Raw genomic sequence first — 20,840 nt, 5'->3', positions numbered from 1 at the left:
TGTTGTTTCCATTCAACAAAATGAATGTGAATCAGATTTTATATTTACTTAATAATTAGTATATTTTGGGTTGTACCTGATTGAATAATTAGATGAGATTACAAAATATTATTTCGTTTTTATTAAATCAAGTTCTGTTTGTGTTATTTGTAATAGAATGAACAGCTCATCATCGAAACGTGATATGCGGAACGGAAGCCACACTAGACGTTCGGTTCACTTTTTCCACGAAACTACTTTCATTCATGGAATGCAATTCATTCTAATACAATATGTAGCATAGCTAGTAAAAGAAAATTTCATTGATTTTTTTTTTAACGAATAACTTTTTACATTTCATATATAGCAAGTCCATAGACTCCATTGTTTAGTACAAAAATGCGCAACAGGTATCAGTAGATATACAAAATGCTTAATGGATGTTTGCTTGATAAATGATTTTAAAATATTATTCATACATAAAGGATTTTGGATATAGCATGAAGCACAAGATTAGAATTGGAATTACATGGGATATGGAGGGACTGTAGGGTATATATAGACACAATGTAGCATTTGATATGACTAGCTTATTTACTGGAATCATGCTCCGTCTTAGAGGAGCTAGCTAGAGTACTTGGGATTGACAGTTGACAAAGGGTAGTTAGCGATAGAGCTAGTTTTAGACGGTAACAGAGATTTTCCATGGATCACAGTTGATCTGAACGGTCAGCGAAGGAAGTTAGTAAGTAAGTAAGTAAGGATATATGAATACGTTGATAAATGACCATTAAGCTATACATAGCTATGACATCATCTCAATTGTTCTATGATAAAACAAGAAAGCAAGCTTTAGGACGTCATATCCGAATCACTCCTAAACCAAAAAGCACAATTTGACATGATATCCTTAAAATCAAGATTTTCCCGAGGCCAATTTGAAAAATATTTTTGAAGCACATCAAGATTTATTTTACCAAAAAAAAATTACCCATGTCTATATTTGTGAATGGAATTGAAGTTTGAGGATTTAGATTTGTTTATAAGAAAAAATCCAATTTGTGAATATTCAACATTATTTATATTCAAAAGCGTACAAATGTGCATGACATTATCAATCATGTCTTTTTCTGAGAATATAGCTTCAGATCATCGGATTTTATTTTATGACCCACAAAATTCGGTGATTATTTTACTCTATACGGATGGATTGTCAAAACAATTCATATTTATTACTGATGGACATGTTTTTCCATTAAGACACTGACGTTTCAAATTCATTATCTCATTGCGCAAAAAGACATAATATTTCAATAAATTACCGGAGATAAAGTAAATAATTAAACTGGTAAGAGTTGTACATTAATAAAAATTAATATTTGATTATTTTTCTATCTATTTTTATATCCTTCGAACTGTTGTGTGTGCATGTTTTGTTTATTTGTGTATATTTGATTTATTGACTGGAATTAGTATAGCAACCACAAGAAAAAGTTTTGCGCAAACATGCAAAAGTTAGAACATCATTTTTTTTGCAGGATCATGTAGGATGATTATCGATAGATTGTTAAGTGCAAAAGTATATCTTATGTCATACGTTCATAGAGGAACTCACTCTTTTTGGCTATCCTTGCACAATGTGGCAATTTCATTCAGTTAAGGTTTTATATTAATTTGTATAGATTCATAAAGTATAGATAACAATATTCATGTATTTTTTTGCATCATGGCAGAAGCTAAGCATCAGTTTTTTTCAGAATATAAAAAAGGCAGTACAAAAAATCTGTTCACTTACCCATGAGACTCAAAATGATGATGATGATGATGATGGTCATTTCGTGTTCTTCTTCGACACTCGTCCATGTTTATAGAATTATATATAAATCTACTCTATATGTATAATTCGTTGTAATAAATTTCCTTTAAAAACACAATTATTTTCTCTATTAACGTGTCTATGCACCAAAAAGTTTACGATTGATATACGACAACTATATCATTTTAACACTATTTTTCATCTTTCCAACATTTTTAACATAACTATCACATCACCTTTCATATTTACGAACAGTTCTGAAAAGAGAGAATAAAGGGAAATAAAAATTACTAAATTATTCATTCTGGTTCAGTCTACTTTCTCTTCAATGTCTATATAGTGTTTGAATGATTTCAAAAAAAGGACATATGTGTGTATGGACTTTAATAATTCATTATTGATTAAATGATTGATATAAATTATGTGATATTGTGGATAATTGAAGAACTGGCTGTATTGTTCCTATATGTCCTTGCGTGTTTTAAAACCGCAGATTCACGTATGTTTGGATGATGATAAGCATTATAATTAAGACATTATAATGATCATCATGACAGGAGCCGATAATTGGAACTAAAAATATTTTTATCATAATTAATAGAATTAATTTGGGTCTAACCGACTAATACTGATTGGTTGCACGTAGGAGTCGAATTTGAAGGATGCAACTGTCTGGTGATTTCGGAAAGTGCTTGTGGACAGGGATCATAAACACATACACTCTTACTTTGAAATTTTTGAGATACAGAACGTTGCACTACGTCTAAAAAAGTTTATGAACTTGTTTTGCTAAATTCTTTAACATCCGGCAAAAGAATGTAAATAAACATAAAATAAGCAAATCAACTATCGACGTGCACTTCACAATGTGAATAATTTACGAATGAGGGATTCTTTTGTTGCGTTCCATTAGATGTTTTGAAAATCCCTATTGTTCTGTTCACTTTAATTCACTAAGCTCTTTATAATCCTTTGTTCTGCTTACGTACAGTCTCATATGATTCGGTTAGCATCAAATTTACGGGGAGTTCACAATTTGAATAATTTATTCAGACCGAAGACCCCACATTTCACTTGATTTTTCAAAAAAAGTCGGCATATAAACAATTTTTCTTGGAAATTTGATTCTCATCATCCAGTACTCGTACGCATTGATTTTTCAGGCTGTTCATTTATTCAGTCCGATAAATAATAAATGCAAAAAATGCAAATAAACTCGACAACAGATACAAAAGTATTTTTTTACGCAAAAATACAAAGTTAAAAACTCGAAAAAAATGATGTTTATGGGCAATTCTTTGAATGATGACTAAGTTAATTAAGTTATGAAATTTTGGAAAGATTTTTTTAGAAAGTATTTTTAAGCAGGTAATTAATTAAATTAATTAAGATTGTAAAAGCACTATTTTCACAAATTAAACTCATTTAAAGAATTGCCCACTATTTCTTTCGTTTCTTTTCTTTTTCTCGGAATTTGTATTTCCATAGAAAATGACGTTGTTCTTAAGAAGACCAAAATTCGAGCTATTTATAATAGTTGATGAGTTATAGTACTTACCGATAAATTACTGATAATTCATTTAGTGGAATTATAAAATCCAAAAGAGTTCCCGATAATTTTAAACAATATTCTTTTCTGTATGTTTTTTACACACCTACACACTTTTGAGAATTTCCAAGAAAAACAAGTAATACCTATATTATTACAATATTTCTTTAATTTTATCGACTTTTCTGATGCAAAAAATCGTTATCACACTTATTTTAATAACTTTAATGTCTCTCTTATATATTTTGCTAAAATATATATTTTTTCAGCTCTTCTAACACCATGAATTTCAAGTTTTTAATTAAAGATTTCTTTAAACTTTTCAACAAGAAGGGGTACTCAACTACGAATCTATTTTTTGTATTCGGTTTAGTTTCAAATATTAAACGACCGTTATTTTTGACTTAAAAAATATTTCATTTATTTTAATCTTAAAGTAATTCAAAATCATCTCTATCATCATTATAATCCAATACATGTTGACGAATCTTACTGCTATCACTCCATGTCAAGAAGTCCTCCATTGTTCGAGTAATTAAAAATGCTGGATCTTTCACAACTTCAGTACCGATTCTTACATGTCCATGTTCAACAAGTTTTGATGCATTCTTGATAGTTTCCGACATTTTATTTCGTACCATAACAACTGGAAGTCTTCGTCTGCAGAATGAACTAGCTGATATTTTACTTGCATGCTCTAAATCCCATTTTGTTGGAATTAAACCGAGAATATAAAGTTTCTCAAGCAATAATCCACTAACTTCTGTTCGGAATGGGTGTTTTGCGTCAACTGCTGAAATCTTCTCTGCCAATGTTCTGATCTTCCTTGACAATGCATTATATCTATAAGAATCGTCATTAGAAATAATCAATAAATGTTAATTTAAGTTACTTACGTTGTATAATCCTCTCGTTTTTGAAGATGAAATTTTCTCATCACTTTTACTTCATGTAAATTGTTATCTGCACTCCAATTAAGGAAATCCACCTTCTTCAACAGCTTCTGTTCATGATGCTTAAGTTTTCGGACCATTTTTGACGATTTTTAATGAATAAATATTTTTTCAAAGACTCAACGTGCGTTTGTTTATGTTTTTACTCAGACAGAGTTGTTGTCATGAACGGGGCATCAAACTTGTTTGTTTTGAAAAATTCCGTTACATTAAATGACATAGTTTTTTCCCTGCATAGTTAGTTTCCCGCGATTTTGAAGTAACAACAACAAACGGAAATTCAATAAACCTTTAATTAAACATTTTTCTTTTAATCTAGTTAAGATAAAGACATTAAACAGATAGACAAATGGCTCAATCGTCGATATCATCATATTTCATAACGAGAAAGCGTACACTTGAAGATGATATTGTAGCTAGTAAGAAAAAAGTAATTTGTCTTGAAAGAAATACAGCATCATGTGAATTAAATGATGCCGAAGAGAATTCTAATAAAATTGTTTATCCATCATCTTCTAAGATTAACAATGGAGAGATTAAAGAAGATAAAATTACGAAAAGCATTGGACTTCCGTCGGTTCGGCAAGGAATTACTCCTCAACGAAAAAGATCCAGTAGACGAGTTCAGATGCAAAATGTCGATGGAATTGAGGCACCTAAGATTGTTAACTTCTTCCTTGGTGGTAGTATGTCACCACAGAAGAAATCCAAGACTCAACTTAATCCCATTGAGACACCAAAAGAGACTATAATTAAGACAAAATCAGATAATGAATTGAAAGAACAAAATAATGGCATGCAAACCCCAACAAAGAAACCCATCTTGACCACAGAAGTTAATCGTGTAGAAAAGACATTGATGATACCAACAAATACCTTAAATACTGACGAAATAAAGAAGAAACTTCGTAAAAGTGCCAAATTGACTGAACTCAAGACATCACTTAACAAGCTTAGAAATGGCTTTGACAAGTTGGATCAAATGGAACTCAAGAGAAAGGAGATGACTAAAGCAGCCAAAGATAAACTCCAGTCGCGTGAAGGCGAAGCAAAGTCTTTGAAGCCTTTTAAGAATATTGAATTAGAGATTTTAAGGTACTTTATTTACATTTTTGAGCATTTTACTTCCTATGCTGGAACTATCTAATGTAGCATACGTAAGCGTTAGGCTACTTACGATTATCAGCAGCCGTTATATCCATTTCAAACAATTTTTAACCGTTATTTTCTTAAATTATCCCTTTACAGCCCAAAGAAAGGCTTTACTTCACCCATCAAGCTGAAGAATTCACCGATGAAAAATACATTAATCGGATCACCAAAACTATTGACTCCGAAGAAGTTGCTGTTCAGTCCAACAAAGTCACCAGTTAAGGCACCAGCTTATGAGCGTTTCCAGAATTTGACTGAAGCTGGAGCACCATCCTTACAATTGCCATTTAAATATCGTTACTTATTGGAAGTATTTAAAGCTGTCGATACGGTTTGTGCAATGTTCTTCAACCGTAAAGAGAAAATTACATTTAAGAAAATGAAGCCGGCCGTTCAGCGTATTTTAAGGAAGAACTTTTATGAAACTCATCTCGCTCAAATCCAAAAGTTGATGCCAAATGCCTTTAAGTTTGTTCAGGAAAAGACAAGAAATTATGGATCGACATCCAAACAAGATTATTATCAATTAGTCATAACACCCAACATTAAATGTGATAATGATGAAGTTAGTGAACTTGTTTTGTCCCCACAAATTCTCATTCAACGTTATCGTAAAATGACTGATTTATTGACTGACTTAGTTTTCGAAGAGCATGCGAAATTCCTACAAACATTGGACATTCCAATGACTGTTACTCGCGGTGCATTAAAACGTTGGCATCCAGATTTCCCAATTGAATCTGTTCCTGATATTGAGCAGGGTGAATTACCATTGCCGCCAAATGTTGAGCGTTTTTCATCTGCTAAGGACATTTTGAGTACGGCTAGAAATTTGTTTAACTGCAGTACGGCAATGGAAAGAGCTTTGGAGCGTCTTGAGGCTAAAAAGCAGGATGAAAAGTCTAAGGAATTGCAAAATGGACAACAAGTTGAAGCAACCAAAGCTGCAACACCTCCTCGTCCAGCAATTGAAGAAAAGAAGAAGCAACCAATACCAGACTCATCAGCTGCTTTATTGAAAGGCGTTCCTCAATCTCTATTGGATAAGATTCGTGCTAAGCAGGCTGCAAAAGCACTAGACACAATGACTCGCCGTCCATCACAAGAACGTGATGCTGCCAAATATTCTCGATTGCCAGAACTTGCTCGACATGTTCGTAATGTCTTTGTGACTGAAAAGAAAGGCGTTCTACCTCAAGAGAATGTACTGATTAAGATCCAAAACAGCTACAAAGCATGTGCATCGATGAAGGAACTAGAAGAATTATTAAAGCTTTTATCTAAGGAAATGCCACGTTGGATAACATTTCACGAAATTAGAAATATGATGTTTATTAAGCTTAATCGTGAAAGTGATCTCACCGAAGTCGTCCAAAAACTTCAGGAATTAGCATCGCAAAAGTCTCAAATTCAGTGACGAATTAAATTTTTTTTTATTTTCAAATTTTTAAAAGAATTCTTTTTAAAGTTTACCAGTTTTGTTTGTTACTTAGAATAATAAGAAAATGGAAAGTTTGTTCCACTACATACATACATACATACAATCATTAATAACCTTTTTACGAACTTTAGCTTCAAATTTACCAATTTTTTTTCATCCATTAATAATTTTGTTTAAAAAATTTCATTTACTGAAAATCATTTTTTTGAATAAATCATTTTTAAAGAAAAATTGCTGACTTTTTTATTGCTTCCATGGCTATGCAGGCTGTCTTATCACCAGTTTTTGTTTTTCAGAAAAATGTCCTTTTTAAAAATTAACGGTTGAAAAATATTTGAAATGCAATGATTTCTGAGTTTTTCGAAATAAAATTTAACGTTAATTTTCAATTTTGATAACTTCCAAGAAAAAGTGTGATTATTAATTTTTTACAGATAATTAAGCAAGTTCCTTGCAATTTCTGATCTAAACTCGCTCAACCAATAGAAGTGAGCTAAACAGGACTATTAAAACAAAAAGAACATCAATGTTGAGCATACAACATAAATTTGAAATTTCATGCATGGAAGAACAAGAAAATATTCCGTTACTAAGGATATAGACCGTCTGCTGCATACAACTGCTACTAAATATCTTGCATTCGACACGTTCATTTGTGTTTTGTTTTGCACAGAATAAGTTCACTGTTTATTTCCTCGCAAATCGAAGTTAACTGGATCTTTCAAAAATTAATTAAATTATTGAGCTACGACGATGATGGTAAGTTACTGATCAATGCAAGAATTAACAACAATTTAATATAATGTCAACTTCCAGAACGATTATGTAGACTATTTCACATTTTCATGTGACTTTGAGACAGCAGAAACGACAAGGAAATTGAATCTTTACTTCTATCCACGTGACAACAGCTTAGAACTGTATGATGTTGGCATGAAAAGAATCTTGTTGAAGAGAACAATAACTGAAGTTTCATTAAACGACATTTATATTGGAGCGAAATTGATGATTTATGGAAAGAAAATTATTGTAAGGAAGTACGGGAATCAAATGACTGAACAGAAAATGAGCAAAATGAAACAGAGGTATTTTTGAGATCTTTTAAAGTCACTTAAGTGACATCCAGTGAGACTTATTTAAAATTTTGTTAATTAATTCTAGAACATTCTTTATGATAAAGCCAGAAGCACGGCAGTTTGTAGGAGAAATAATATCTAAACTCGAAAAGCATAAACTTCACATAAGAAACTTGAAAACTGTTAAATTACAAGCATTATCAGCAGTTCAGTTTCTAAATCAGCATAAGACATCTGAAGACGGTGTCACAGCCAATATGGAGAACTTAACATCAGGCTTAGTTACTGTTCTGGAAATAATAGGCGAGAATGCATACGAACAGTTAAAACACATTTGTGGATCTGAAAATTACGATGAAGCTAAAAATAATCAGCCACTGTCACTAAGAGCACTTTATGGATATGACAATATTCGGAATGGAGTCTTAATTTCTGAAAAGTTTGACTCAAATCAGCATGATCTGGACTTCTTCTTTCCACGTCAGAATGATCAGTTGAAAGTTCTTGCTAAATTCTACAAAACAACTTTGTGTATCATCAAGCCACATGCTGTTAAGGAAGGCAAGATCGGCGACATTATTAAAATGATCATGGAAAATGGATTTACAATATCAGCCATGAAAATGATCTCACTAAGCCGTAAACAATGCGAGACATTTTATGAGATTTACAAAGGAGTCGTTGACGATTATTCCTTAATGGTCACACAGTTACAAAGTGGAATCTGCTTAGCTATGGAAATTCAAAGTAACGATGACGATGTTCAATTGAAATTCAGGAGTCTTTGTGGACCTTCAGATCCTGAAATCGCTAAAATCTTACGTCCAAATACAATACGTGCTCATTTTGGAGTCGATAAAATTTTAAATGCCGTACATTGCACAGATTTGAGTGAGGATACATTATTGGAGTTGGAATATATTTTTAAGCACTTTGAATGAATGTTTTTGTGGATGTAGTTCCAAGATTTTTAGTTAGTAAGTTTTGTATTGAAGAATAAATTTTAACGGTCATTTAATATTTGAAAATTATGTTGAAAACCATTCAAATGTTTCAAAAAATAGGAAATTGTATGGTTTCAAATGTGAACAAATTGAGTGTCCAAAAACCATTCAATAGCTTGATGATTTTCAAAACCATACAACAGCAAATTGAAGCAATCAAAAAAATTCAAATTTTCTGCATCCACAAATTGTCTGTAATTTGCTTAAACTTGACACATTTTGAAGACGAACATCCTCAAAAATGTTATTTCAATGCAATCAAATGCACTAACCCATCCTAAATCACTTGAAATCATCTAAATTACATTATAATGCATTGAATATTTTTAACAAGCAAAACATCATCCAGACAACTTTCAATTTTTATTTCAACACTAACAATGAATATTAACACACAAAACTCGGGTCCTCTTAACATCCATTCGTTCAATTTACAGATATCATCATCGGTATGGAATGGAAAAAAAATGAGAATAAAATACTTGTATAGGTACAGCAAGCTTTTCTTCATCATTTTCCTTCTGTTCGTCCTTCCCCTCATTATAATATTGCAAGAGATTTTTGTATCCCCCCATTCATATGACATTCTATCATAATAACTCTCTTATGAGTGAATAAATGACAACAACAACAATTTGTGACTATTTAAGGCATCGACAGTCTTTGAGGATTTTTGAGTTTCCTTTTAACCGTTGTGCTGTAAAGTTGAACTGTAATACTGGATATAATATTACATTGTGTAGATTAATTGTCATACAGACAATAGGCATTATCAAGTGCAATTAAAAGGATAATTTTGCGTTATGTAATTTGTACAGTGGCACTTTTTTATGGATTTAAAGTGTGTGTGCTAAAAAGTTTTACTTTCAAGGATTAAGAAAGTGCAATTCAAGGACTAAAGTAGTCAAGTTAAATTGTGAATAAATGACTAAGTAGCTTTATAGTCAATTTAAGTTAATAAATATGGAATTTTAAAGTGTCAGTAAAATTGTTCTAGTTTTAAGTACCGTCCTTGCTCTCAATTCATAACCCAGTAGGATCTAAAACACAAAAACTGTGAAAATAAATTAACAGCTATTAATTCTGGTTAATTAAATTCAGGAATAAAGTGATATCAATCTGAAATTTGGTGTGAAAATTTGAAGTTCTTGTAAACTCAGCATGTACTGGAATTAAAGAAAGAGTGTGTCTAAATGATCTAAGGAATCTAAAATAACAATACTCATGACTGGATACCTTTGTTTCTTAAAATATTTAAGATATTTCCAGTTCTGTGAAACAGTCCGGATCGGGGTGTCAAAGCCAAATGACTGAAATATATTCCAATTCCTCAAAAAATTTGGGATTTAATAAATTTAGAAATAAATCGAACGATGCAGCAATGTTTCATAAGATCGGATGCTTCTAACTAATGCTAAATTTATTTTAGAAAATCACTTTTGCTAAGAGATGTAGTAATTTTACGATCCATATCCTATAACCCAAATCCTATTTACTGAATATGATTAGTTCCTATCATAGCTTAAAGTCGACTCAGATTTTATAGAGAAAAGTTTACTCGAATCGGCTCGACTTCGAGCTCTAGTGCCTTTTCATATAGCAATTGAACAGGTTCCTGGCTAAACCAGCTATTTCTGCTACTTTATTATAAATGTTGCTGTTTCAGGATCCAGACCCCAATTCCTGGTCCACAATCATTTTAGTGAAAACTGCCCCATTTGATTTATTTCTAGATTAAATAAGTCCCAATTTTCTGGAATCATATTTGACATCCTTATTTTAAAAGGAGGGGTTTTAAGAATAACGAACTTTCTTCAATGGAATGGTCGGAATTTCTATTGCGTATATCTGTTTTACCCTCCTCCCTGGACGTCCTAAGTGAACGCCCCTTTATTGAAATTCTATTTTGATCAATGTCATTTGAGATTGGAACTTCTTTTTCTAATTCCAAATCTTAATCTCATTGCACTTGAAGCTAATTTTGGCTTATAGTAAATCTACTCCCACTTGTGTCTACTAATATTTTAGATGATCATCTAGGTTTAATAATAGCAATAATCTTCAAATCACAAGCCTACAAAAAATAATAAATAGAACATACCAATAAGTGATCTAAAAGGAATTAATAATAATAAAAAATCGAAGAATTGCTTCATTTTAAACAATGTGAACGAGATTGACGCGATTAGACACGATTTTACATCCAACCATCATCATCATCGACATTAATAAAATGACGTCACATGGAGGATAATAGTATAAAAATTGTGGATATATAATAAGTTTTTATGCAAAGGCTTGCATATTTTTTTCCTTCCATCCATTTCCCATCACCATTAAGTGGTTTTAAGTTTATCATAATGAAATCAGTTTGATGGGAACTGATATAAAGGTAGCAAAAAGGAAGAATAAGCATCACGAAAAAAAAGTTAGTGATTGACATAATTTCGTCCGTGTCATGAAAATTTGAAATCAATAAAAAAAGAAAGCGACCGAGAAGCAGCACCAAAATGATGATTATAATAGTTCTTGTCATCACAGCAATTATAAGTCAAACAAAGGTTTCTGGTGAATATCAGTGAGTGAAAAAATGTTTTTCATGTAATTTTCCCATTCCATATCCGTCATCCGCATTTTCAACATACCCACCACCCCCACACTCCATTTTCAACATACCCACCACCCCCCACCTACCCCCATGTAAATATAAAATACTCTCTTGTTCCACAATCTTCTTAAGTATTTTTTTGCTCTTATTCTTACATGCTCTATTTCTCAATTGATTCTCGACTGACTTTTCTTCCGTTTCACCCTTTTCATCCTGCATCATAAATAACTTTAATGTTAATCATTAAATTTTTGCTCTTGATTTTCTTTTCTATTTTCAGAACAAGTCTCACTTTCAATGATCTCTTACCGGAGGATCCGAAAACTTATGATAAAATGAGACCACCGAAAAAGGATGGACAGGCGACGACTGTGTTCTTTCATGTAACTGTTATGGGACTTGATTCGATTGATGAAACTTCAATGGTAATTGATTGGTTATTGGTTATTTTTGGGTGACTTATTTACACATCCCAAATAGACAAAAATACGTAATAACTAACTAATGGCAAGTTAATGTCCAATCGATGACTAATTCTAACGTATTTTTGTTCACTCGGGCATTGATTACATGTGACAGTGAAGTTTGGTGAAAAATAACTGAGGATTTGATAAAATGGTGGAAATAATACACAATCTCACCAAAATGGTGAAAATTTGATGAAAAATCCACCACAGATTTTTAAAGCATCTATTTTCAACTATTTAAGGCACAAAGCATAGTTTGAAATGACTTATTAAGAATATTTGAATCACACATAAGTGATTAATCAAGTTCAGCTTCTGATTATTGCTAGAAAAACTCAAAAATTTCAATTTTTAATTTGATAGTCAAAATGTAAACAAAAACAAAATTGTTGACCTAAATTTTCTGGAATTAAAACTCAATTTTGCTACGGATAATATCTGAATACATACTTTTATCATAAAAACACTAATTATATGTATAAGTACAACTTGATTTAGGTTGATGATGTTCTTTAACAAGCGATAATTTTCAATTGAATCATTGCTTTTGTTTTTCCGAAAAAAGCATGGAATTCTTTATTTATGCTGCTGGATCTTTAAAATTATCCTTTACTTGATCCTTTTAAAGCACTTTATTGATATTCTATCGATTTTATGACTTATAATGGTCTAAATCCAAAAATTTGAACAATTCAAAAAGATCCAGTGACATCTAATAATCCAACCCTAATAGGCGAAGAGCATGCTTCCATGGTGCAGAAAGATCACAACGGTCTCTTTGCCTGTTAGGACCGCTTAATTCACAAAATAAATTATTAATAAGTTATTAAATTTCCCATCCAGACATACGCCGCTGACATCTTTTTCGCACAAACATGGAAAGATCATCGCTTAAGACTTCCGGAAAATATGACATCAGAATATCGATTACTTGAAGTTGAGTGGTTGAAGAACATGTGGAGGCCTGATTCGTTCTTTAAAAATGCAAAATCCGTGACATTTCAAACAATGACGATACCAAATCACTATATGTGGCTTTATAAGGATAAAACGATATTGTATATGGTTAAATTAACACTTAGATTATCGTGTGCTATGAATTTTGTCATTTATCCACACGACACACAAGAATGTAAATTGCAAATGGAAAGTTGTAAGTTTGACTGGATTTTCTGGTGATTCTTGATAATAATGGATGTCCATTTGACAGTATCTCACACAACAGAAGACATGAAATTTGCTTGGGATCCAGAGGTGCCCTTAGTAGTAGATGAACATATAGAATTGCCACAATTGGCATTAATTAAGAATTACACAGCTGATTGTACGCAAGTGAGTAGTCTTGACAGTTATGGCTCTTGACATATTTAATCCTTATGAATATCATCTCTTCAGGTTTATTCAACGGGTAATTTCACATGCTTAGAAGTTGTATTTGTCTTAAAACGTCGTTTAGGATACTATTTATTTCATACATATATTCCGACATGCTTGATCGTCATTATGTCGGTAAGTTGATGTGCTTTGTTGAGTTTTAGCAGTTAAAGCCTGAGGTATATTGAGATCGGGTTAAGGTTGAGCCATGAGCTTTAATCTGACAAAATTCTATAAAAGTCTCATTAATCAGGAATATTCAGGCATTCTTGAAGTATAGGAATCAAAATCTGCATGACATAGACCTAACTGGATCTTAAAATCTCCTAACTAACCTTATTTCCAATATTTCCAGTGGGTGTCATTTTGGATCAAGCCAGAAGCAGCACCAGCCAGAGTAACTTTAGGAGTTACTTCACTGCTGACACTATCGACACAGCATGCAAAATCACAAGCTAGTTTGCCGCCTGTATCTTATTTGAAAGGTATGTAACTCTCAAAATCCTTAAAAAAACTCTAATTAATCTTCTGCCTGTCTTTTCAGCTGTTGATGCTTTTATGTCTGTATGTACAGTCTTTGTGTTTATGGCTTTAATGGAATATTGTTTGGTGAATATTGTGCTGGGTAAGAATATGAATTGGTATTAAGGTTCGGCTAAGAATCGCAGGCCTGCAGTTTTGAGCTGTACCTTACAGCTCGTCCAAGACTGCAGACCTACATTTTGTGTCTGCATTCCTGCAATTTTGAACGACCTTTACTTGACATTGACATCAAAATTGACAATTCTTATTTTTAGGAGATTCATCGCTTCCAAAACCAATACCACATCCGCCCAAACCAGTTCCACCTGAAAATAAGTTTGAGAAATTTTTTGAACTAGCAACAGGAAAGGCAGCTAAAAATTCAATACCTTCTGGAAAGGTAGGATTAATAATAGAACAAAAGTCCTTTGTAAGTTCCTTTTTAGATCCCATACCTTATTTATTGATCAGGGGTCGTTGACAAATGACGTCCATTAAAGAATTGAATGTTTAGAACCGAATTCCTACCTAAAATATGCAGTATATAGCCATAGACCTCCTCAATATCAGACGTCATTAGTCAACGACTTCTCATACTTAATATCTAATTCCTCAACAATTTTACAGTCATCCAGACGAGAAACCCGATGCAGTCAACAAGAAGATCCATCAGACTCACCACATCCGTTCTTAAATCAACGTCGAAGCTGTCAAATTGATGACTTAAGTCTACCACCAATTCCACCACCACCTCGTCCAGCTGCAAAGCTCACACCAGCACAAGTTCGACTAAGACGAGCCATTCATGTCGATAAATTTAGTCGTGTAGCATTTCCGTTAACATTTACACTTCTCAATTGCACATACTGGTATATGTTTTATGAATACATTTAAGATGTGTCGAAAAATTTAGGAATTAATTAATTAATAATGAAATGAATTTATTCTAGTTATGCTGTAAAGTAGTAATGAAAATGCTTGATAAATTCTAGAGAAAAGTAATAAAATTTGATTTGAAACGTGATTGAAAATGGGTTTTATATTGACATCTAGCTGCTTACTAGATTGAGAAAAGTTTAACTGCAAACTTGATTGATGTTGCAGACTAAAAGAATTTCCATAAAACCGTTAAAAATAAATTTGAAAATTTAACGACCAAAAAATATTCAAATTGACCTAAAGAATTCAAAAACATTTTACACCGTTTTTTCAGAATCCAGAATTTAGGTCAATTCATTCATTCCAAAATCTACTTTATCGACTCTTAAATTGCTTCTACTGGATCTTTAAGGTATGATAAAGTATGTTGATCCAGTAAACAAATAACATGTTTTAATCAAATCACATATGGTAAAATTATTCATAGTAAACTTAGAAATTATTAATAAATCCACAAATGGTAAGCTTGTCAGCTAAAATGATTCCTGCAAAAAGTAAGGTGGTCCATAATAAATTCACAAAAATTTCATTATCATTTTCCATTATAATAAATTTTCCATTTATTTCAGCATTTCAAAAACTGTTCTTACATATTTTCATCGCACGCGAAAAGGAGGAAAATGTTGTTAAATCATAAAGAATTTAGCTTAGAAACGCAAGCGATGTGGATATTGATGGTTTCTCAATGCAAAGAATGATTTAAGGTATTTGCTGACCAATAATCCTTGATTTGTCTTCTTGAGAGCACCACGTACAAGTTTGTCAACAACAATTTGATCCTTTTTGCGTTGCTCTGATGGTGTGTATTTCTCTTCTTGTTTAGCAAAGATATCACCTTCGGTCTTGCGTGCCTTCTTCTTGTCAGCGCGCTTGAAGTATGCGTCATTGATGTGTTCTGGAATGGCAACACCCTTCAAGTTGACGCGGGTCTTTGTGCAGATCACATAACGTTGGGAAATGCGACGTAATGGGCAGCTGTTCAAGTAGAATGGTCCGTTGACGAGCAATAAACCAGACTTTAAGACTTTCAATAACACAACGCGCTTGCCCTTATGACGACCGGCCAAGAGGATCAATACTTTGCCTGGTACTAATGTACGGCGTGTATGATGAACGTGCTTACCGAAGTAATTTCTTGTTGGACGTGATGTGACCTTTGCTTTTGTAGCATAAGATGCACGGTTCTTGATAACTTTAACGACGCGCTTGCCTCCGTTTTTAGCTCCACCAATGTCCTTTGTGACTGTCACAACGACTTTCTTTGATGGATCTTTCTTTGCCTTTACTGGCTTGGCGGCTTTAACATTCTTCAAACGGTATGAATTCTTTTGTTTAAGCTTGTATCGTGACCATCTAAGGATACCACTTCCTAAATCGCGGTTTTTGACGACTTTTGCAACCTTCTTACCCTTGGCTGCTTTCTTTGCAACAGTTGGTGCCATTGTATACTCTGAGAATTCTGAGTCTAAAATGAGAAAGAAGATTAATTAAATTATTTTGTGTTGTTTTCTCATAACCTGAAAATCATTTTTTTTAATGTCCACAAAATCCACGAAAACAAATGTCATTTTTTCAATAATTATTGCACAAATTTATGTACATTCATGTTTAAACATTACATTGACATCTTAGTTAATCGATTCACTTTAATTCACCATTTATTTATGTGGATTTCTATGTAAAATAATTAATTTTTTAAAAATACTCACATGTAATTTAAAAAATCTTGGCAGAAAAGAATGAGATCGTAGTTTTTTGCCCGGAGCCCCCTTTCAATAATCGCAGTTTGAATTTTTTCCGACCGTTAAACTATGTTCTTCAAAGAAACAAGGAATAGACTCAAAGATTAAATAGAAAAATGAAAACAATGTTATTTTAACATGTTAAATGTTTTATTTTAACATAGTTAACTGCGTGTTGATTAAGTTAACTTAAAATATTAGAAATTAAAAATCTTTGAATCGTCGCTTCATTTTTCCAAAAATTTCCAGTAAACATTCCAGTGTTTTCCAATAATATTTTTCAAATTTATAAAATGACGGTTGACTAGTAAAATTTGTGTTTGACTTTGAAGTGATTTATTAAATAATTAATTTTTATTCAACATTTCACAGTGTTACAGTTTTAAAACATTATAAACATTATTCTCTGTTTTGTGTAAAATACTTAAGGTAAGTTGTCAATTTGTGTAAAATAATTAAATCATGAAAAAAAGACATTTAATTTGAGTGATTTTGAAAATTCTGATTAAAAGACATGGTAAACATGGCTATCTCCATATTGTTAGCTACAGCAGGCATGCTTCCATTATACTGTGGCAAATTTAGATTCTGTAAATTTGGCTTTATATCTTGCGATGCTGGATTCGGTGTTTGAGATCCAGTCGAATGCTGTGATCCAGTATGAGGTGAAGGTGATCGATTTATATCATTTGTTGTAGGTTCTTGACTCATTTGAGACTGATTTAGCATTGATGAAGTAGTATGTTGAATCATTTGATTTTGTACTGGATTAACGTTTGTGGAAAGCTGACTATTTGCTGTTCGTCTTCTTGGGATCACTGGTTTGATTGGCATTTGGGAATTTTGTTGGCTCTGTTGTTGCGCCTGTTGCTCCATGTAACGTCGATTGACTAAATTAGAGTTTGTAAATCTACTTGGATTATTGACACTTATACTTGCGTATGGACTCGGTTGGCTTCCTTCCGAGTGACCCTGCATTCTTTGGTGCTGTTTAAGCGCTGTACCTTGGATGAATCTGTCTCCACACACTCCGCATACCTAAAATTATTTGCAATTTGTTATGAACTTGTTGTCTAATAAGAATTTATATTCTGATACTCACGTATGGCTTTTCTCCTGTATGTCTGTAAATATATTGAATCAAATTAATACCAAAACATCCAAATGAATTATTGTGAATTATAAATAAGGTGGAGTAGTAGAAGTAGAACTTACCTTCGTATATGAAGAGTCAGATCATTCGACTGCGTAAAGGCACGGTCGCAATCTAAAATTAGGAATAGAGAATATTAAATTTAGTCAAATCTTAATAGATTCACAACTTACAGGTACATTGGTAAGGACGAATGCCTGTATGTATTCTCATATGTCGGACAAGTTTGTTGGATCTTGAGAATCCTTTTCCGCAGATCGTGCATAAACATGGCTTTTCACCTATAATTATAAATAATTTAGTACTTGAAATATTCACAGTAATTAAGATGATGCAGTGATAAGTTTTAATGTTAATTTAATGGGCTGAGAATAAAATTTATCAATTTATAAACCTGTATGCGTTCTTCGGTGACATTGTAGATCAGATGATCGTGGAAAGCCTGGAAAAAAGTCACACAGTCATTAGACTAAAATTAATATTAATTTAATTACAATTAGTGTCTACCTTTCTCGCATAAATCACACTTGTAAGGCTTCTCTCCCGTGTGTCGTCTCATATGCACAATTAAATTAGACGAATTACTGAATGCTCGTCCACAATAGATACATAAATGTTTATCCTCATCGTCACGATTGTCCTTATGAATTTTCATATGAGATCGTAAATTGTCTTTACGATTAAACTTCTTCTGACAGACTGTACATTCGAACTTCTTCTCCGATGGATTGTGTGTCTTTCGATGTCTCTCGAGATGCTCGGATCGTGAAAATGCTTTTCCACACAATTCACATGTATAAATCTTAATTTTATCTGTCCCTGGATGCTCTGTTTCACAATGCTTAACCATCGAGTCAAGCCACATAAACTTCTTATTACACGTACTACAACTTAATTTCTTTGATTTGTTCTCACATTGAGATTTTAAATGTTTTTGAAGCATATAATTATTAGGATAAACTTTATTGCATGTATTACATCTATCAATAAATTCATTAAGCTCATGCAAATGTTCGGTCATCATGTGTGTCATTGAATCTTTACTTCTTTTAAATGTTTTTGTGCATCTTGAGCACGTGTATGGTATTTTTGTTGACATTGTCGAATTCTCAATTGATAGCTCAATTCTATCATCCGGATGACACATTTCATTTTCATCCTCGGTCTCGGAATCGCTTAATAAGAGTTCATGGCCATCACGTGTAACAATTTGATAAAATTTTTCACATTCATTTTCATTTAATTTATTTTTTACATACAAATGTAGATCCTCATTTGTTGACTTTTCCAAATCAATTTCGAGTGGATTAAAAAGGAAAATTTTATTTCTTATGTCGGCATCATCAAATGATGTCGATAAGAGATGCTGATTTAAATGCGTTCTTAGTGCTGATATTTTTTGGAATTTTTTATCGCATATCTTACAGATTGCATTCATAAAATTTGGACGTGGCTTTTGAATTTTTGGTATCTTATCAGACTCCTGTATTATGTCATCTTCATGCTCTTCTTTTAAATGAATCTTGTAGTCTGCACGCGACACAAATGATTCATCACAATAGTCACAATTGACTGATTTCTCGTGTATCAGTAAATGTCTTTTGAGGTGATCGCTCTTGATGAAACCTTAAAAAAGCATATTAAATTATTAAATTAGTTGTCATAAAAAAAGAGACAAATTGATTACAATAGAATGAAAAATATTGTACACAACTATAATTGGATATATCTCAATCAATGTGTTTATCTCACAAACATTATATTTTTTTGAAACACTAATTGACACTATGTAGGCACAAATGAACACGCTTGCATAAAAATTAACAGCTTGTAATTAGCTTAATTACCTCGATTACATATATTACATCGTTTCAAGTTCTCGCCGGTGTGTAGGCGAAGATGTAAATTGAATCCTTTCTTATCGACCAGTTTCTTGTTGCATATTTGACAAACAAACTTTCCTTCCTCATCCTTAATATAATCAACAGTTTCTGTACTTTTTGGTGATACTAATTTCTTTTTAATGACTTTTTCCTTTGGTGATCTGTCTTCGGATATGTCATCATCCTCATCATCATCATCGTCATCGTCATTCTCATCATCTGAATCTAATATCTCTTCATCATTATGCTGGTATACATTGTGGTTAACCATTTGTTGATTTCCTTGAACTGAACTTTGCGGTGGTGCTTGAACGTAGTCAAAATCACCATCATCGTCGATAAATGGATCCGCATCAACAAACGCAATTTCGGTTTTAATTCCCAAACCGAGATATGCGTGATTTGCGTCGAATACTGTATCTTTCTTTATGTTCTGTATTTGATCCCTAAAGACATTTCTGAGTGTTGTATCACTTTGCTCTAATACAACTTTGAAATTGTATGCTAAAAACGCCTTCTCTGTACAATCTTTGCACAATTTGTCGGGCATTCCATCGTTTGGTTCAAACTAGTAAGGAAAGAAAATTGATTAAAAACTTCATTGATTAATTTTGTTGTCAATTATTAAAGTGCAGGCATTCCAATTATTGAAAATTCTTTCATTTAATTAATTTAAAAAGTAAAAATTACTTGAATATTTGTTGTTAATTGCATTAAAATTTGATGCAAATTTAAAGTATCTGGTGTGTCCTGATGTCCAAATATTTCACTCATATCATCGCCTGCTTCAGTCAGGCACGATCTGCACATACGATTTATATTAAAATCACGTTTTATATGCTCCTCCATCTCATTTAATTTTTAATTTTTTTTTTTAATTTCAATACTCTTTTTAACTATTTTTATTGTGTTTTGCTTACAAAACTTAATTCACATATTATGATGTAGATGGAGCTCATGGGTCGTTATTGTTATTGATGGATATTTCAATTTTTAACAAATAATACAATAATTTAATTTATTAATTTTAAAGATTTTCACAAAGAATTTTAAAATTTGTTTAAAATTTCAATTTAAATTGATTAAATTAACGAAAAATTTCAATTAAATTTTTTATAAACAACAAGTTTTTCTAGATGTCCCATGAAACTTGTATTATTTTTCAATTCATACTGTAGTTGA

General features: G+C 32.2%; 7 protein-coding genes across 10 annotated transcripts in view; 3 read left to right on the top strand and 4 right to left on the bottom strand.

Moving 5' to 3' along the window:
* dome (cytokine receptor domeless) overlaps positions 1 to 3,665 on the bottom strand; it is a 28,186-nt gene extending 24,521 nt beyond the window's left edge. For both annotated transcript variants that reach the window (XM_070641715.1, XM_070641716.1), the window contains exons 1-2: positions 3,354 to 3,665; positions 1,775 to 2,052 (exon numbers count right to left, since the gene is read on the bottom strand). In XM_070641715.1, the coding sequence (XP_070497816.1) occupies positions 1,775 to 1,842 (68 nt within the window). In that variant the 5' untranslated portion in view covers positions 1,843 to 2,052; positions 3,354 to 3,665. The remainder of the gene's footprint in view (positions 1 to 1,774; positions 2,053 to 3,353) is intronic.
* Positions 3,666 to 3,775: 110 nt separating this feature from the next.
* On the bottom strand, positions 3,776 to 4,445 carry LOC139091574 (U3 small nucleolar ribonucleoprotein protein IMP3). The gene is made up of 2 exons (XM_070641711.1): positions 4,241 to 4,445; positions 3,776 to 4,187 (listed from the first exon to the last, which is right to left on the bottom strand). Exons 1-2 carry the CDS (start codon positions 4,375 to 4,377, stop codon positions 3,776 to 3,778), a joined length of 549 nt encoding a protein of 182 aa, XP_070497812.1. The 5' UTR covers positions 4,378 to 4,445.
* Positions 4,446 to 4,555: 110 nt separating this feature from the next.
* Positions 4,556 to 7,028, top strand: dup (double parked). Of its 2 annotated transcripts, XM_070641702.1 has the most exons (3): positions 4,556 to 4,727; positions 4,818 to 5,392; positions 5,546 to 7,028. In XM_070641702.1, the coding sequence occupies exons 1-3, from the start codon at positions 4,647 to 4,649 to the stop codon at positions 6,864 to 6,866; spliced, it is 1,977 nt and encodes a 658-aa protein (XP_070497803.1). In that variant the 5' UTR covers positions 4,556 to 4,646; the 3' UTR covers positions 6,867 to 7,028. The 2 variants fall into 2 exon arrangements, with proteins under 2 accessions (XP_070497803.1, XP_070497802.1); XM_070641701.1 differs by having other exon boundaries at positions 4,556 to 5,392.
* A 335-nt stretch (positions 7,029 to 7,363) lies between these two features.
* On the top strand, positions 7,364 to 8,917 carry nmdyn-D7 (nucleoside diphosphate kinase homolog 7). Its single transcript, XM_070641712.1, has 3 exons — positions 7,364 to 7,649; positions 7,707 to 7,975; positions 8,052 to 8,917. Exons 1-3 carry the CDS (start codon positions 7,644 to 7,646, stop codon positions 8,905 to 8,907), a joined length of 1,131 nt encoding a protein of 376 aa, XP_070497813.1. The 5' UTR covers positions 7,364 to 7,643; the 3' UTR covers positions 8,908 to 8,917.
* Positions 8,918 to 11,361: 2,444 nt separating this feature from the next.
* Positions 11,362 to 14,835, top strand: ort (ora transientless). Its single transcript, XM_070641707.1, has 9 exons — positions 11,362 to 11,548; positions 11,859 to 12,003; positions 12,889 to 13,198; positions 13,256 to 13,377; positions 13,441 to 13,554; positions 13,775 to 13,904; positions 13,964 to 14,044; positions 14,217 to 14,311; positions 14,569 to 14,835. Exons 1-9 carry the CDS (start codon positions 11,481 to 11,483, stop codon positions 14,833 to 14,835), a joined length of 1,332 nt encoding a protein of 443 aa, XP_070497808.1. The 5' UTR covers positions 11,362 to 11,480.
* Positions 14,836 to 15,404: 569 nt separating this feature from the next.
* On the bottom strand, positions 15,405 to 16,687 carry RpL6 (ribosomal protein L6). Its single transcript, XM_070641705.1, has 2 exons — positions 16,590 to 16,687; positions 15,405 to 16,345 (listed from the first exon to the last, which is right to left on the bottom strand). The coding sequence occupies exon 2, from the start codon at positions 16,320 to 16,322 to the stop codon at positions 15,528 to 15,530; it is 795 nt and encodes a 264-aa protein (XP_070497806.1). The 5' UTR covers positions 16,323 to 16,345; positions 16,590 to 16,687; the 3' UTR covers positions 15,405 to 15,527.
* Positions 16,688 to 16,954: 267 nt separating this feature from the next.
* Positions 16,955 to 20,662, bottom strand: LOC139091573 (zinc finger protein 271-like). Of its 2 annotated transcripts, XM_070641710.1 has the most exons (9): positions 20,349 to 20,662; positions 19,623 to 20,226; positions 18,283 to 19,401; positions 18,170 to 18,217; positions 17,949 to 18,056; positions 17,838 to 17,889; positions 17,725 to 17,746; positions 17,558 to 17,660; positions 17,279 to 17,486 (listed from the first exon to the last, which is right to left on the bottom strand). In XM_070641710.1, the coding sequence occupies exons 1-9, from the start codon at positions 20,505 to 20,507 to the stop codon at positions 17,413 to 17,415; spliced, it is 2,289 nt and encodes a 762-aa protein (XP_070497811.1). In that variant the 5' UTR covers positions 20,508 to 20,662; the 3' UTR covers positions 17,279 to 17,412. The 2 variants fall into 2 exon arrangements, with proteins under 2 accessions (XP_070497810.1, XP_070497811.1); XM_070641709.1 differs by having other exon boundaries at positions 16,955 to 17,660; positions 20,349 to 20,659.
* Between the last annotated feature and the right edge of the window lie 178 nt (positions 20,663 to 20,840).

This window comes from Chironomus tepperi, unplaced genomic scaffold, assembly GCF_022539635.2.
Source record: "Chironomus tepperi strain 1889 unplaced genomic scaffold, CSIRO-AGI_Ctep_v1 contig_255, whole genome shotgun sequence".
Taxonomy (NCBI): Eukaryota; Metazoa; Arthropoda; class Insecta; order Diptera; family Chironomidae; genus Chironomus; species Chironomus tepperi.
Note: the sequence above shows the minus strand (reverse complement) of the source record. Positions and strands in the feature narration are given on the sequence as shown.